Below are 18,287 nucleotides of genomic sequence, written 5' to 3'. Positions count from 1 at the left end.
GCACGGATATACCAGCACGGCAGCCTACCAAGGATTCTTTGCCCATTGCTGGTATACGGAGTTCCAATTTCTACTGTTGAGAACCTAGAGAGAAAGGTCAGCAGTTTTCACCAGAGGTGGCTGGAATTGCCCAGGGCTCTTAGCAACATCACCCTCTATGGAAAGAACACAAAGCTGTGGCTGCCCTTGAAATCCTTGGATGAAGAGTTCAAGGTGACAAGAGCAAGAGAGGTGATGCAGTATAGGAAGTCCAGTGACCCAAAGGTGGCTCAGGCATGGGACATTATTAAGACCGGGAGAAAGTGGAGAGCGGAAGAGGCCATGCAGCAGGCTGAATCACGGCTGTGCCTCTATGTCCTGGTGGGAATGGTGACTGAGAAAGAGCTGGCCTGGAAAGCTTCCCAGTCCGTAGGTACGACATGGATAATGGGAGGGAAAAGCGTAAGCTTATCCAGGAGGAAGTGAGAGCAGCCGTGTAACACCAAAGTGGGCATGAAGCAGCAAGGAGCATGGACCAGGTGGAGCAGGCACGGAAAGTAGAGTGACATTGACTGATCTATGGCGAGTAAAGACACACTGAATCAGGTTCCTTGTCCAGGTGGTACATTACATCTTGCCCAGTCCATCCAACCAGCACAGCTGGGGAAGATTGACGCTCCAGACTCTTTCATGTGTTCCAGGAGAGGAACCTTTGAGCACATCTTGAGCTGCTCCACGAAAGCTCTTAGAGAAGGCCAATACCACTGGAGACATGACCAGGTATTGAAGACCCTCATGGAAGCAATCTTCTTAAAAATCTGTAACACCAAATGAGCTCAATCCTGCAATCAAACTATCACCTTTGTGAGAGCAGAAGAGCAACCAGAAGCAAGAGTAAAGCTACCCATGGGGATCCTGGAATCTACTGACAACTAGCCTGGAGAAACAACTAAAGTTCCCACAGCACATCATCAAGACCACCTTGAGACCAGACATCCTTGTGGTCTCAGAGACAGCAAAACACATCACCTTGCTGGAGCTGACAGTGCCGTGGGAGGAGCGCCTCGACGAGGCCCATGAGAGGAAGCTTGCCAGAAACAAAGAACTAGTCAGCAACTGTCGGAGGCATGAATGGAAGGCAAAGTATATGCCCGTTGAACTGGGCTGCCGGAGTTTCATCAGACGGTCCCTTCACAGAGCCCTCACTGCATTGGACATTGCTGGTACAAGCAAGCAGAGAGCTATCAGCAACATCACCAAGCCAGCAGAGAAAGCCTCAAAATGGTTCTGGATGCAAAGAGCAAGTCCATGGGGATCCACAGCACATGCTACCTGAACACAAGTCATGGCTTGATCAACGAAGGCTGGGTTGTCTGGGTGAGTCTGTCTGATGTTGAAAGACCCGAAACACCTGCTGACCCCAGGTTGAATCACTGATGATGTGTTCAGAGCATCATCAGATGTATTCTTCAAATTAAAAAAAATCGCTTAAAAGCCTCAGTGATGGAAAGCATACTCACTCTCGTGACATCCTCATAATAATGTGTATCAGAATACATTTATTAACCTTTCCATTTCAGGCATCTGAGCAAATTAAACTACTAGATGGCTCTCTTCCTGCACTATCCTGAAGTAACCAAAGATACTTTATTCAAGCAATATTGTAGTTTGTTAATGTTCAGAAAAATGGCTGTAGTTTTCTTAATTGCTTTGTATGATGAATACTAGATCAAAATAGCATTGGATATATTCAGAATAATGGTGTCACAGGAAGAAACTGTTAATACAGTTCAAAATATTAATATATTTAAAGACTCAGTTGCTTGAAAGATGAAAGTGACTCATTTCCTGATTTAATTAATAGCATTGCTTTACTCCTTTGATGTGTATGATGCTTTCTTGCAATGTAGATTTTTCTATTATCAACATAGACATGCAAACAGTTATTCTTTCCTGAAACTGCAAGTCTATTGGCCATATCACTATCCCAACTTGCATTTGTATAAACATATTTAACACTGCTGCAATGGTTTGGAGCAACATCAAGGAGCTCTCGCAATTGTTGGTTAAGAGTGAACAGCAAATGGTGATGATGAAAACAGATACGCTGACCAATGATGAAATTATATCATCCTTTCAAGTAACTTTCAACTAATATCATTGGATATTTCAGAGACCATAAGACCATAAAACATAGGAGCAGGATTAGACCATTTAGTTCATCAAGTCTGCTCCATCATTTCATCTCAGTCCCTATCTCCTGCCTTCTTCCCATATCCCTTCATGCCCTGACTAATCAAGAATCTATCAACCTCTGCCTTAAATATACTCAATGATGTGGCTTCTACAGCTACCTATGGCAACAAATTTCACAGATTCAACACTCTCTGGCTAAAGAAATTCCTTCTTATCACCATTCTAAATGGATGCCCCTCTGTTCTGAGGCTGTGTGTTATGGTCTTAGACTCCCCCACCATAGAAAACATTTTCTCCAAAGCTACTCTATCAAGGCCTTTCAACATTCAATAGGTTTCAATGACATCCCCCATTATTCTTCTGAATTCTAGTGAATACAGGCCCAGAGCCATCAGACACTCTTCATAATACAAGCCATTGAACCTCCTTTGAATTCTCTCCAGTTCCAGCACATCCTTTCTTAGATAAGAACCCAAAATACTCCAAACGTGGCCTTGCCAGTGCTTTTCAAAAGCCTCAACATTGCATCCTTGCTTTTATACTCTAGTCTTCTTGAAATGAATGCTAACATTGCATTTGTCTTCCTCACGACCGACTCGATGTGCAAATTAACCTTTACGACTTCCATGTCCTTTTGCACCTCATATTTTTGAATTTTCTCTCCATTTAGAAAATAGTCTGCATATTATTTCTTCTACCAAAGTGCCCAACCATTCACTTCCCCACACTGCACTTCATCTGCAACTTCTTTGCCCATTCTCCGAATCTGTCCAAGTCCTTTTATAGTCTCTCTACATCTACACTTTCTGCCCCTCCACCTATCTTTGTATCATCCATAAACTTGACCACAAAATTCCTTCATCCAAATCATTGACATATAATGTAAACAGAAGCGGTCCCAACACAGACCCCTGTGTAACACCACTAGTCACCGAGAGCCAACCAGAAAAGGGTCCCTTTATTCCCACTGTTTGCCAATCAGCCAATGCTTTATCTATGTATTCTATCTATATAAAGTTAACTCTGGTTTAAACCAAATCTGAAAACTATAATATCAACTGTAGACGAGTACATCTCTTATCATTCCAGTGGATGATTTCATGACCCTACAAAAGACAGAAGGCCATTGATGAAACAACTAAGGTTATTTAGACTGGTCACATTGCCTTGAGGAAGTCCTCTGCAATGCCTTGCGACTGAAATATTTAACTGTCATCAACCACAGCTATCTTCTTTTATCTGAACATCACCACTGAAGTTTTCCCTCTGATTCTCGTTAAATAATAGAATAAAGATAATAATTAAGTGAACTAAATAAAGCTAGTCAAAGATATGGCTGGTTATGCACGAACACAAGTAGCACGTGAGAACCTGCAAACAGGACAGTCCATATCGGTATGAACAAGCTCCATCCCTAAACTCTTTAGCTCAGTGAGCTACAATGCACGTTGGAGACAAGAACAGGGAAGAATTTCCTGGACTGTTTATCCAGAATGTGTTACCTCCCACAGGAAATCAAAGCATCAGGAAGCAGAAAAGTTATTGTTAGGGACCTTAGTAGTGGGAATTGATGACAGGCTGAAAAGGGAGGGGGGGGTGCTCCATAAATCTTGGCTAATCCGTCAGGTAGATGCAGTCACCATCTCTGAAGACAAGAAGAAAATCTGCAAGTTAAGCAACCTGGAAATATAGGAAGGCATTGTGATCAGGAATCATTTGAGGTGTGAAGGATAGAAGATTCAATAATTATGGGGAAAGAGAATCTACTGCAGCTGTGCCTTCCTAAGAAGAGATCCCTCATCGTGCCTGGAGAGCAATAAACCCAGTTGCTGTGATCCAAAAGTAGAAACAAATTGAAGGTCCTTTTGAACTTAAAAGTTCATAGTAAATTTATTATCAAAGTCCATATATGTCACGATTATAAAAGCCTGAGCTTTGTTTTCCTGTGGGCATACTCAGTAATTCTAAGAATCATAACAGAATCAATGGAAGACCACACCCAACAGGAATGACAAACAACCAATGTGCAAAAGGCAACAAACTGTGTAAACACAAAAGAAAAAAGAATAGTAATAATAAATAAATATGCAATAAATATCAAGAACATGAGATGAAGAGTCCACGAAGTGAGTTCATAGTCTGTGGGAACAGTTCAGTGATAGGGCAACTGAAGTTGATTGGAGTTATCCCCTGAGAGGACAGGCTCACTGACCTCCAGTTTACTCCTTGAAGTCAAAAATCAGTTCCTTAGTCTTGCTTACATTGAGTGAGAAGCTGTTGTTGTGACACCATTCAGCCAGATTTTCAATCTTCCTCCTATAGGCCGATTCGTCACCACCTTTGATTTGTCCAACTACAGTGGCGTCATCAGCAAACTTAAATATGACATTAGAACTATGCTTACCCACACAGTCATAAGTGTAAAGCAAGTAGGGGAGGGTGCTAAGTTGGTGGTGCACCATTGCTGATAGAGAATGTGGAGGAAATGTTGTTGCCAATCCAAATTGACTGGAGACTTAAGGTGAGGAAATAGAGGATCCAATTGCATAAGGAGATATCAAGGCAAAGGTCTTGAAGCTTATTAATTACTTTTCAGGTAATGATAGTATCGAATGTCAACCTGTAATCAATGAAGAGCATCCTCCCTGTCCATATGTTCCAGGGTTGAGGGATCTGCTGTTAACCTGTTGTGATGGTTGATAAATTGGAGTGGATCTATATCACTTCTCAGGCAGGAGTTGATGTGTTTCATCACCAGCCTCTCAAAACACTCCATCACAGTGGATGTAGTCCTACTGGACAATAGTCATTGAGGCACATTACCATGTTCTTCTTAGGCACCTGTATAATTGAAGCCTGCTTGAAGCAGGTGGGTACCTCAGACTTCTGAAGAAAGAGGGTAAAGATATCAGTAACACTCCAGCCAGTTGATCAGCACAGGTCATTGTACTCAGCCAGGTACCCCGTCTGGGCCGGTTGCCTTCCGTGGGTTCACCCTTCAGAAGAATGCTCTCATGTCGGCCTTAGAGACTGAAATCATAGGGTCATCAGTGCTGTGAGAGTTCATGAAGGTACCTCCATGTTTTGACAATCAAAGTGAGCATAAAAGGCATTCATCTCATCTGGGAGTGAAGCCATAGTCACCTGATTTCACCTTATAAGAAGTAATCGCATTCAAGCCCCTGCTTGGTCATCGAGCATCCTTCATTGATTCAAGTTTAGTATGGAATTGCCACTTTGTCTGTGAGATGGCTTTCTACAGATCATACCTTAACCTCTTGTATCTTACTTGGTCACCAAACCTGAATGCTCAGCAGACTGCGGATCTCATGGTTCATTCAGGGCTTCTGGCTGTGGAAGACTCTGAATAATTTTGTGGGGCCACACTGTTTTTATAAAATCCATGACAACTGTGGTGTATTCACTGAGTTCCATTGATGAATCTTTGAACATGGCCCAGTCCACCGATTCAATGCAATCCCACAGCCGTTCCTCTGCCTCCCACAACAACCTCTTTGTTGAAAGAAATACAAGTTAAGATTCCTTTCAATTTAGGATCCAAGGATTAAAATCAATGGATTATTACCCAAACGACATTTAAACTGGACTAGAAGTACATAGATCTGATGAATTAACATGTGGCTAAATAGTCTGTGTGGGTTAAAATGTGTTCCTTTTTGTAGGAATGTGGCACCAGTTGAAGCAAGAATGAGCTGTAGCTACAAAACAAAATCCACATGCACCAATTTGGGATGAATATAATAGGAAAAGGACAAATATAGGGTGTTTCCTTTTTTTTTGTATTTGAGCTGTTAATGACCCACAAAGGAGACAGGGCAATTATGAAAATAAATTAGGAACAGAAAATAAAAGAAAATGAAATAGAAAAAAAAATTTACAAACACATCAATTAAAAGATGATTAGGATAACAGGGCATCAGGACAGTTAATTATACAAATGGCAGAAGAATTAAATCATTTTTGCTTCAGTGTTTGTCGGGGAGATGGAACCAGTATGTTAGATGATGAAAGGAATAAAGCAGTTCAAGTGGGGAAAAAAAGGATATCTTAACTAAAGTACCCAAACTCAAAAGAATAAGCATCTCTATACTGCAATGAATTGCATTCATGTACATTGGAAGAATCTAAGGAAGAGATAAGTGCAAAAATACATACTTAACAATTTATTAATAAGAGTAATACAAAGGAATCAGCCATCAGCTAACACAATGCCCCTACTTAAGATCATATTCAGGTAACAACTGGGCTGTCAGCTTAACATCGATAATTGGAAAAACAATAGCATCCTGATTAAAAGTGAGATGCCAAGAAATGGAAAATACATTACTGAATCATCAGCATGCATTTCAAATGTGAAATTTATTGTTGACTAAGTTTTCTGAATCTTCTAGAGTAGTCAATGGTAACAGTGGATATAATTCAGCTAAACTTTCAGTAGGCCATTGGTAATGTACCCCATTATTAACTAATAATTAAAATTACATATTGCAGACAAGTTACAGAATGTTGCAAAACACTTTCAATACAGAAAGCTAAACAACAGAAGTAAAGGAAAGCTTCTTGAAATGGAAGATGGTGAGTGGCATTCCACAGAAACAGTTCAAGAATTACCACTGTTAATTTAGGTTAAAATTGAAACTCAGGAATCAAAAACAAATTCAAATTTACAATTATACTAAATTCAAAGAAGAATCAATACTGGAGAATGAAGCAAAAATAGTTTAATGCTGATAAACGTTGATAATCAACCTTCCTTAACTGTCTGCTTTAAGTGCACTCTGCATCACCCACACACCCGCCAGAAAAGTACCAAAGCCCTGCAATCTGCAGTTTTTGCTGTCTCAGTGCTTCTACCAAGTGGTATTCAACACGGAGGAACCAACGTCACTGTCCTCATTGCACAGCAAGTTTCAGATCAACTCCATCTGTTGTAAGAAAGTTTTTTCTCATGTCCTCACTCCAAACCAGAGCTCTGCAGACTCCAGTCCTTGTACATAAACTAACCTGAACAGCTCTCGTCTATCTTATACTCATTATATATACTTCTGAAGCCCAAGAACACAAGCTTAGCTGATGACAATCACAAAAATCACCTGTCAACTTCAAATCTATCCAAATAAACTATGTTACTTTGCACTCTTCAGAACTGCATCAGTCTCAACCTTCTCAAATCTGCTAAATACATTTCACACTCCATCTGCCTCCTATTTGCAATTCTGTCAGCCTATTTATGTCCTGCTGCATCAACTGGTATCACCTTCTCTTTGACCACACCTCCACGTTTTGGTATCACTGGCAAACTTTAAACTTTTACTGCAAATTCAAGGTCCATGATAGCATCACAAATCAAGACAAAGAAGTTATCCCAGCACAGACCCCTTGTCCATCATCCTCCAAACTGACCAACAAAATTTACCATCACATGCTTTTTTCCTGTCCTTAAGTAATTTTTTCCCCCATTCATACTAACACCAGCTCTCTCATTTCACAAACCTCATTTCTAGTATCCAGCCTTTATGTTGCACATTGTTAGAGGTTTCCTTAACATCCTAAAAGACAGTGTCCTCACAATCCCTTGCTCAACTTCCTTTTTAAAGAAAAGCAATTAAAGTAACCCACCCTGATCAGCCTTTTCACAAATCTATGCCATCCAAAGGCCTATTATGTTTTCCCCAATTATCATTCTTAGAGTTTTGCCAATCCTGGAGTTAAACAGACTAGACTGTATTTAATAGGAATATTCACACACACTCTCCCTAACCAGCGTCACATTTGACATTTTCCAATCATCGGGAACTTCCCCTGAATTTAGGAAAGATATAGCAAGTTTTTTTTTCCCTGTTACCTCACACCAACCTCCCTTAATAACCTAATATCCAAGCTATCGCAAAGTGTTTTATGCAATCCAGCATAAGCTACATATTCATTTTCACTCTGTACTTTGTTCAGTTGTACCATTCTTTATTCAATATCCTCTTCCTTTAAAAAAAACTCTTGTAAAATACTCATTAAATACTCTAGCCTTACCATAGACTTTGAAACATGTATCACTTCCTTTCTCCATTATAGACCCTTCATCTCATTATCCATAAGCACTAATAAAAAGACAGCAAGTACAACAAATCAAGAGATAACTTATGATATCAGTGAAACCAATGTGGGCATAGAAAATGTGTAGTAAATTAAGAAATTCAAAACAGCTTTAACAGGTGATGCATTACAAGGAACAAGGAAGAAAAGATCATAGGTAATTTATTAGTGAGTCACATAAATACTGATAATTTATTTAAGGCTGGCAAACACTTTCTTATATCTGGCAAATTGGTCTATAAAGAGAATTAATATTCTTCAGATGTTAATGGTCACACCGGGCATTAACAGAATCTTTAGTTCTTGACACATCTCCAGAATCTGAAAAAGCTTTACAACACCCACCTCTTCTAATGTAAACCAATGTCATTTCAAATTGCAAAGAAGAGCAAATGTTAACCATAACAAATCTGTATACTTAATTTTCAACTGAAATGGCAATAGGCCAGATTTTCACAGATCACTGAGATCAGACACTTTGGAGTGACCTGGAAATTTTGGCCATTCAAAATTATGTTCACTTACTCAGTCAAGGTGTCAAATATTTAATAAGTTATCAAATTCCACGAGTCATCAAGAATATATTACATTTCTTTGCCCTAAGGTGGTACATTGTTGTGAATTGTTCAGTGCATCATGTTAAAAATGCGCAATTTCACACAAAATCAATTAAAAAACCAATGTACTAAATGTAAAGCCTTAATAAGTGAAAAATCTGAGAATTTATCAGCTCGAAGATAACCTTAGGCTATTTTATAATCATGCATCATCTGATTAAGCCACATTATTTGTTTCAACCTCATAGCTATCTATATTATTAAATTCCTCAAAGTTATTTCAAGTTAATACAAGTAATCCCCAGGTTATGTATGGCAGGGTTCCATATCTGTGAATTGTTTGTAACATGTACAGTTTGCAGATTGGAGATGCAGCCACGAACTGACTTTGCAGGGAGAGGAGAATGCCTGCAGCCCCACAGTTGCTAGCAAATTTATCCCGTCAGTATCCCAAATGCTCATTCTTATGCACAGGCTGTCACTAAGCAGGGCATTCATAAAGTGGGAGAACCTGTAAGTACATCCTTGATCATTGCCATTGTCTGGATTTTTTTCTATTAATGGTACACGACATTGCATTTCTTTTACATTGGTATATAGTGGTAATGATGAAGATCTCAAACTTCACAGGGATTGAAAAGACATCTATGATTTGAATGTTGTCTCTCTACTAAAAGGCAGTCATCCCTCATCCCCAGCTTGATATCTGAGCACCAAGGATGAAAAAAAATACAAGAGCAACTGGAAAAATTATTTTTTAGCAAGAAATATTATTATCCCAAAAATTATATGTAGAGCAAAATTATACACACTATAGTTTTAAAAATTCTCTTTCAGTCCACCTAAATTCTGCTAATGATTAAATGCTCAAATTCATCAAAAACCACAAAATGATATTAAATGGCAACTAACGGGAATTATAAACGTTCAAGTCAAAGGCACCAATTTATGAATACCTATGCAGAAGTGAATGTATGGGTAATAGAAACAAGCCAAGATTTCTAGCACCCACCCAACACTGACACTATCCACTAGTGATTCCAGTATTGACAAATTAGTAAGCTTTGAGGTAGACCATTATAATCCAAATACAAAAAAAAGTCCAGATGCTTAAATTGGAAACAAATTTAAGTCTGAACCCCAACTGCAAAATATTTTCCAACTTCTTCACCTAAACATAACCCTTGATCGTGACTTGTCAAATAGTCATGGATATAGAGTCCTCTCAGATCTAGCAGATGTGAACAAGAGTGAATCCAACCACAATTTCCATATTTTTTAAAAAACAGGACTAGCTTACCAGTAAAGAAGTTCTTCTGAGCAAAAATAAAATGATACGTTGCCTTATAAACTTCAATTTCACATTGCCACTCCTGAGGCATGTTCCATATCCTTTGATAGGTGGCATTGAGATGAAACTAAAATGAAAAATTTGAATGCATTGATTAACAGAGCATAAAAATTCACAAATCAACTGTATGATAAAACAAAATTCAGCTTCGGATGAGATATTGATGAGTAATGTTGGCAGAACTGTAGTTACTTGCCATCACTGTCCAATGGAACTGACAGCAATTGTATCGTTTCTATCACATCTACAGAAGCACAGAAATTAGAGATGGGAGGATGTGCTCCAATATTAAAGTCATCACCAATTTCAGTCTGTGAATGCAACTTCAGCTAACTGGCCATCACCTAGTATCCAAATTTGCTCAAAAGTCACCAATGGACCTTGCAATTTCTCTACTTTTATTACTAAAGAGGAATTCCAAGGTCCATTGGTAAAAAGTTCAACAACTTAAGATGTCTTTCAAAAATGACTTTAAAACTAGCTCTAAGTATTAACATTTGTAAAATTTATGACACATGAATTTAAAATCTTAAGCTTATTTTGATTGTGACATAAAATATTTGAAAATGTTTCAATATTTTTATTTCAAGTTTACTTTAGGCTACTTTTAATATCTGTTTTAAAAGCTTTTGACTCTTTTGAATCGCCCAAACATTCAGAAACACTGTGTGTTTCCAAAAATGACATTTGTCTGGTGGCATGACTTTGCAGGATGACAATTTTCTCATTTCCTGGGCATGGTTATTTTTGGCCACCCCACATGGTGCCCCACTATCAAGGATTTATAACACAGGAAGCCTGCAACAAAGAATTCTCCAGCAGTCTCTGCAAATTCCCGCTGAGAGAATGGCAAAAGGTAGAATCATATTTACTTTTTCCCAAGGTCAGCAGTGAATACCGCCAGCCCACATTTTCATTGCAAAATCTGCTTCTATTCATTTAAGCAGTTCAAACAGCATTACTACTTCATTAGCAAGTCAAAACTATTTTGCTGTGTTGAATTAAAAAGTACTGTTGATGGATAATAAACTAAATTAATACACAAATAGAAATCAATAAACATATATCCCTATAAAAACTATAACATTTAGAACATAGATACACTTTTGTCCCCCTCAGTTCTTTCCTAGATTTATTTAAAATTATTACTTGCCCTGATTTTACTCTTTCATTTGTATTTTTCTTTCAGCTCTTCAGTCTTATAGAATTATACCCACATCTATATTATCTTAAACAGCAGCATGATCATCTTTTTAAAGGTCAACCGCCCATTGCTCCAACCTGGTAGGTGAAGACGACAGTGAGTGGGGCCATTGGAGGTGGTACAACAGTGAAAACATTAGACTCCTGGGGCATCAGGCTAATTTTGAAGTGGACAGGACTTGTGCAAAATAAGTTGGTGCAGCTCAAAAGGGTCAGAACAAAAATGCTCACCAGGAAATTTGTTTTGCCACTGCAAAAGTTTTAGGCAGTCTGGAACCCAGGGTATTTTCAGGTGAAAACAGAACCAAAGTTTGATATAGAAGGCAAGATATCAATGAGCTTGAAAGGCACAGAGGGAAAAAATCTTCATCAGCACTTACTGGCATACATTACAAAGGAAAGGGTCAAGGAAACGATAGGTAAGTTATGAGTACATATATAAAAAGCTAAGTAAAAACTAGCCATTGTAGAAAATCAAGTTAAATGGTAGGGATATCAGTTTAATAGTCCTACAGGATTTTCAAATACAATGATGAAAAGAATATATAAAATAAGAATAAAGCTGGGAGGTGGAAAATGTATCAATGGAAAAGTAACATGGTTGTAAGGATCATAGCTCAGATCAGTTATGGGAAAGATCAAAGACAGACTTGAAGTAATTATTTCCTGCTCTCTTTTTAAGACACTCCTTAAAACAGCTTTTTGAAACAAAGCTTTTGGTCCCTTTGATTAAAAAATCTTTAGTGGCTATGGGTCAAATTTGGCTTGGTCTCACACACCACACAGGAAAGGTGTGGAGTATGGAGTGATATTAGTCTGCAGAGTTTGCTTCCCCAACTAGATTCAGCTTCATTACTGCTCTGACTGCTATCATGAAAAAGCAAGCTTTACTAACTTCAGTGTTTTAAACAGTTACAGTGCAACTTACCGAGCCTGTACGAAAAGAGCCAGTAAGAAATAAGAATCTTTCTGAATAAATCATGATACTATGCAGCAAAAACAGCATGGCTTGGTATTCCCAATTTAAAACTCCTTGCTTCATTCAAATATTATTAAAGCTACTCTTATCGACCTTAAATCATTTGATTTCCAGATCTTCCAATTTGTATTTTTGTTGCTTGGTATTAAAATGACACATTTTAATATATGGTCATCAAAATGCATACACAGATCCTAGACAATTGAAAGTACTTTCCCTAATGTGAGCACCCAACCAGAATACATCAAGCTCTATGTAGGCACCCAAAAAGAGCACCAAGACAGAAATAATAATTCAGATTTACTAAAAGCATCTGTCCCCTATGAATTAGTCCAAAATAACAGTTAAATTTATCAAAATTAGCTGTAACCTATGGCTTCAATTATGCAATAAAATTAGAATCAGAATAATTAAAGCAGAATGCAGTCAGATGTTCAGTGGGGACAACAAACTGCAAGGAGGTAAAGCAGTTTGGCCAATGGCACAGATGCAGAAGGCAGGTAATAATGGGAAAATACAGTATTAACAAAAAAAACAGTAAGTACAAGTAGGCGAAAGCACAAATGGAAATTGGTCCAAACTCCCAACATCGATGGTCTACCTGACAAATTACTTCAAACCATGACAATACAGCAGCTCTTTGCTTTGTCCTGGAACAGTAACCTTCCTTCTTTTGTCAGTGAGGAAAGGAGATGACTGTTGTGTTTAATCCCATTTTCCATTCATTGGACAATGAAGTAGTCCATGCCCGCAAAACATTTTTAGTAAATTTGTTCATGATACAATCAGAAAGGGATGAAATCAGATGAAGAACCTGGGTAGACAGGTAACATACACAGCAAATGCCATTAGTCCTCAGCAATGGCTTGAGCTCATAACATTAGCCAGGGGCATCTGAGCACCAAATCTCAGTGCTGAACAGACACACTGTTCATCCCAGCGTCAGCCCCACAAGCAAACGTGGTGCACTGCTTCTGTGGTTCACTCGACATAAAACCGTTTAAACTCAGTGACTCAACCAAAACTAAGCCAAGTGACAGTGGGTTCACTTTAACCATTACATCACTGTGAATGCACCAACATATGGCTGAGCCCTCAACAAGGTTCCTGAGGGTTTCCTGTGTTTTGTTTTTGGTTCTTAGCTATTACTACTTAGCCTTTTATTAACTTCAACGCATTTTCTTTGGATGTATATTATTTCCAAATATCCTCATTTCATGAATAATTATGGAATGTACATGTTGAGGGTCAAGCCACTGAGTTACAAGATAAACAAATGAAGTAACATAAAAATTAAGTGAGAAGACATTTGGTCAAAGAAGTTATAAGTAAAAATATATCTTTCCTTGTGGGTTTAATGCCCAGTGACTTTTTTCAAAAAAACTCCGTCAACACTGGAGCAAAATATTGAGAAGAACATTATTTTCTGTTTTTCTTCCTATCTATGGTTAAAAAAAACAACTTTCAACTTGTATAAAACACGTTCCCACACACGCCAATACTGTATTGACTAAGTTACACTGGATTTCATCTAATGACTGAACTTGGAACCTAAAGATCTTGTCTGCTGGATATGAAGAGCAGGCCAATCTCACCCAATGACAGAAAAGGCTGTAGCAATGACTCCGCTTCAAGTAGTGTACTTTGTGGCCACAAGTCTAATGATCTTCTGATAACTCACAGATCTCAAGATAGTGAATAGTCTTTCAATTTCTTTGAAATTAGAAGCATTTACTGTTGTGTATTTTATATTTCAGTAATATTATAAATATATTGTTTGGTTAAGCATCCTTTGTTGCTCACATAATGCATTGTGGTTTATATGTAAAAGTACATAAATAGCATACGTTATTCATGCAGGCCTCATTTAAAGTAAAAACAAACTAAACCCCTTCTCCTGGCCTACTGTCTTTATCTTGCAACTAGTTTTTATGTTTTGGATTTACAAAAGATAACATTTACAAACTGTTCAAATAGACTTATATAAATAAAAAAGTATAATTAACATGCCTTGCCATCTTAAAACTAAATGAAGTATTACAAAGTAAAATATACAAAAAATAGCAAACTTGGCATTACTTTTTCCACTCAGTATTTGTGAGCCCATTGAAATGAATAAGATGATGCAACTTGAGCGTAAACAGAGAAGTTGGATGCAAAATGCTGTTCTCATCCTGCCTGCGATACCTTTACCATCACAGAATATATGCATTGCATCAACACCTGACCTGCAGAGATGCAAGTCAAATAAGTTGACCAGCATGGAGCAGCCAGCTTGCAATTCTGTGTAGAAAATTAGCTCTAGACTAAGAGGTAAATATAATCCAACTGATTAAATGGATAATCTTTTAGTATTACCAATTGAGGAATAAATAACAACCCTAACTTCTAGGATAACTACGGTCATCAAAGCCGAATTAAAATATTTCATATCCACTCAAGCTGATCCTCATCTGATATACACACACCTTGGGAGGCCAAATGTAAGAGTATACAGTAAATGCAGAATCCTTTGGAGTACTGATGTACAGAGGGATCTTGTAGTGCAAGTCCAGGACTCCCTGATAATTGCAGCATATGTAGATAGGGTGGTAAAGGTGGCACTTGCCTTCATGCTCAGAATGCTGAATATAAAAACTGGGAAGTCATTAAGCCTCATTTGGAGTATCATGTACAATTCTGGCCACTGCATTACAGAAAGCTTTGGAGACACTACAAGAGAGGTTTCACAGGATGTTGCCCAGATTAGATTTGTATAAACTATACGAGGTTGCATGAATCTGGATTGTGTTCTCTGGAGCACAAGAGGCTGAGAGTATATAAAATTATGAGGGGCATAGACAGCCTAGATAGTCATAGCCTTATTCCCAGGATGAAAAATCAAAAATTACAGCTTCAGATGAGAGGCAGAAAGTTAGAATGAGATTTATGAGGAACGTTTCTAACCACAGAGAGTGCTCGGTGCCTGGAACACCCTGCCAGGGGATCTGGTGAGAGCAAATACCATGGCAATCATTAAAAAGCATTTAGACAGGCAAATGAACAAACATGGAATGGAGGGATATAGACTATCTACAGGCACATGGGATTAGTTTGAAATGGGAAAATGGTTGGCACAGACATCCTAGGCCAAAGGTCCTGTTCCTGCTCTGTACTGTTCTATGTTTATGTTCTACATTCAAAAAATGGAAGTCTCCCATCACCATTGCATCTAAAAGATGGAATGGATGAAATCTTATCTAATACCAGGGTAGTGCTGACATAGTGCAGCATTATCTAAGTACTACACTGGTATTAGGTAAGATTTCTGCAGTTAAATCAATTGAGTGGGATTTGAACCCACAATGAATCAAAATCGTGTGTGCATCCTGTGCTGGTGAACTTTCACATTACATTCAACCTTCCCAGTTTTGTACCTAGAGTAACCCATTTACTAACTTCATATCATCAAAAAACAGCAAATAAATAAAATGCACCAGACAAAGAAGCAAGGAATACAACTTACAATGTTGTTGTGCAGATATTCAAAATTTAAATTTATCCAATGACCTATCAACTTTGACCCAAACGCACTTAAATTTTGAAACTGGCTCCTCAGCCTGATAAGATTACTCAGAAAAGCTGAAAAAAAAAACTCACAGCTAACATTTCTGCTTCCAACAGAGTTCGATACAGCATGCTACTCGTTGCATCCACATGGAGAAGCTGACCTTTAATAGTCGGTGAAAAGCCTATAGAATCAAAAACCAACATATGTTCAGAATTAAAATTGTAAACAATTATTTTGACCTTCCTCCAAAATATGGACAACTAATATAACATGCACACGTATCGAAAAGTGTTAAAGATGGCAGTTATTGAGAACTATGTTCAAATGAACTTTCCAAAGAGAAAGCAGCTAAGCTTACATGAACATGTTTTGTGTATAACATAAAAAGGAGCAAGCTACTTCGCAACCACCACAATCCCCAAGTCCGCTTTGCCTTTAAATGACCTAATCCTCTGCCTCATTCATTTCTCACCCCTCCCACCACACCAAGTCCTGTAAATTCTGAATCTTTTAGTGCTCAGAAATCTATTTCTCTTAAATCCATACATAAACTGAGTATCACAACCCTCTGCAGGGAGTGAATGCCATAGACTACTGTTCATTTCAGTTCTCAATAGTCATCTTCATGACCAAAAAACAAGGGCCTTATTTCAGACTAAGAGAAAACAGTCTCTAAGCACCTATTGCTTAATACTGCCAACATCATTTTTATTGATAAATCTCTCATTCATTTCAACAGAAATATAGGTCAGTCTTTCTTCAGCTCTCCTTGAAGGACAACTTCCCCCATTACAGGAATTAATCCGGTGAATCTATGTTTCACTGACTCAAGCGTTCTCCAGATGAAGAGACAAATGATCAACAGGTCACACCAAAATAATGCGTACAATTTCAGATGGACTTGTTAATTTTTGAACTTCAAACCTCCATGCAATAAAAGCCCAATATACCAGTTACCTTCCCAAATACTTAATATATCTACATTTTTACCTTCTGCTTTCCCCATGAGCTTGCAAACTTGCATATCCCTTTGTATTTCAGCTCACGTTTTATCTTATTTTGAGATACAGCACGGAACAGCCCTTTTGGCCCATCCAGCAACTCACTAATTTAACCCTAGTCTAATCGGAGACAATTTACAATGATCAATTAACGTGCTAATATACTAGCATTTGCTCATGTCAAAGCATTGTTCACCTTTCTATTAAAATACATAAGCTCACATACCCCAACTCACACCACCCCCATTTTTCACATAAATCTTAAATGCTCAACTTCTTTTCTGGACTCTATTCTCTTGACACCAAATTCTTCCAGCTAGCCACTTATCACCAAAAAAATTGGATACCGTTTTTTCATGTAATTCATTAATCAAAATTGTGAATAGTTAAAGATCAAGTAATGGCCCTCGAATTTAATAGACACAAGGTAAAATGGTTCTATCCTATTTTAAAATGTAAACACATCCTTACCATTTTCATCTACAGTCATGGGAACATTGACTTCCAAATATGAACCTGCTCCAACATTTACATGTATGGCATTGGTCTCCTAAATAAACAAATATTGCAACATAATGCATCTTTGATACCCAGAATATATGCATTAAATCAAAGCTATTACACTTAAACATCAAAAAATCTCTCATCTAAACATAAACATAGAAAATCTACAGCACACTACAGGCCTTCGGCCCACAATGTTGTATCGACCATGTAACCTACTCCAGAAGCTGCCTAGAATTTCCCTACTCCATAGCCCTCTATTTTTCTAAGCTCCATGTACCTAAAAGTCTCTTAAAAGACCCTATTGTATCCACCTCTAAAACCTTTGCTGGCAGTGCGTTCCATGCACCCACCACTCTCTGTGTGAAAAACTTACCTCTGACATCCCCCTTGTACCTACTTCCAAGCACCTTAAAACTATGTCCTCTCATGTTAGCCATTTCAGTCCTCGGAAAAAGCCTCTGACTATCCACATGATCAATGCCTCTCTTCATCTTATACACCTCTATCAGGTCACCTCTCATCCTCCGTCGCTCTAAGGAGAAAAGGCCAAGTTCACTCAACCTATTCTACATAGAAACATAGGAACATAGAAAATAGGTGCAGGAGTAGGCCATTCGGCCCTTCGAGCCTGCACCGCCATTCAGTACGATCATGGCTGATCATCCAACTCAGAACCCTGTACCTGCCTTCTCTCCATACCCCCAATCCCTGTAGCCACAAGGGCCATATCTAACTCCCTCTTAAATATAGCCAATGAACTGGCCTCAACTGTTTCCTGTGGCAGAGAATTCCACAGATTTACCCCTCTCTGTGTGAAGAAGTTTTTTCTCATCTCGGTCCTAAAGGCTTCCCC

The 18,287-nt window shown here is 38.3% G+C and overlaps 1 protein-coding gene across 3 annotated transcripts in view; it reads right to left on the bottom strand.

Moving 5' to 3' along the window:
• Positions 1 to 18,287, bottom strand: part of kiaa1109 (KIAA1109 ortholog) — a 433,731-nt gene that overhangs the window by 328,830 nt on the left and 86,614 nt on the right. For all 3 annotated transcript variants that reach the window (XM_072256106.1, XM_072256108.1, XM_072256107.1), the window contains exons 13-15: positions 17,399 to 17,477; positions 16,016 to 16,107; positions 10,144 to 10,261 (exon numbers count right to left, since the gene is read on the bottom strand). In XM_072256106.1, coding sequence (XP_072112207.1) covers positions 10,144 to 10,261; positions 16,016 to 16,107; positions 17,399 to 17,477 — 289 coding nt within the window. The remainder of the gene's footprint in view (positions 1 to 10,143; positions 10,262 to 16,015; positions 16,108 to 17,398; positions 17,478 to 18,287) is intronic.

The sequence above is a fragment of the Mobula birostris genome, chromosome 4, assembly GCF_030028105.1.
Source record: "Mobula birostris isolate sMobBir1 chromosome 4, sMobBir1.hap1, whole genome shotgun sequence".
Lineage (NCBI taxonomy): Eukaryota > Metazoa > Chordata > Chondrichthyes > Myliobatiformes > Myliobatidae > Mobula > Mobula birostris.
The sequence above is the reverse complement of the archived record's forward strand: the minus strand, read 5'-3'. Positions and strand labels throughout refer to the sequence as shown.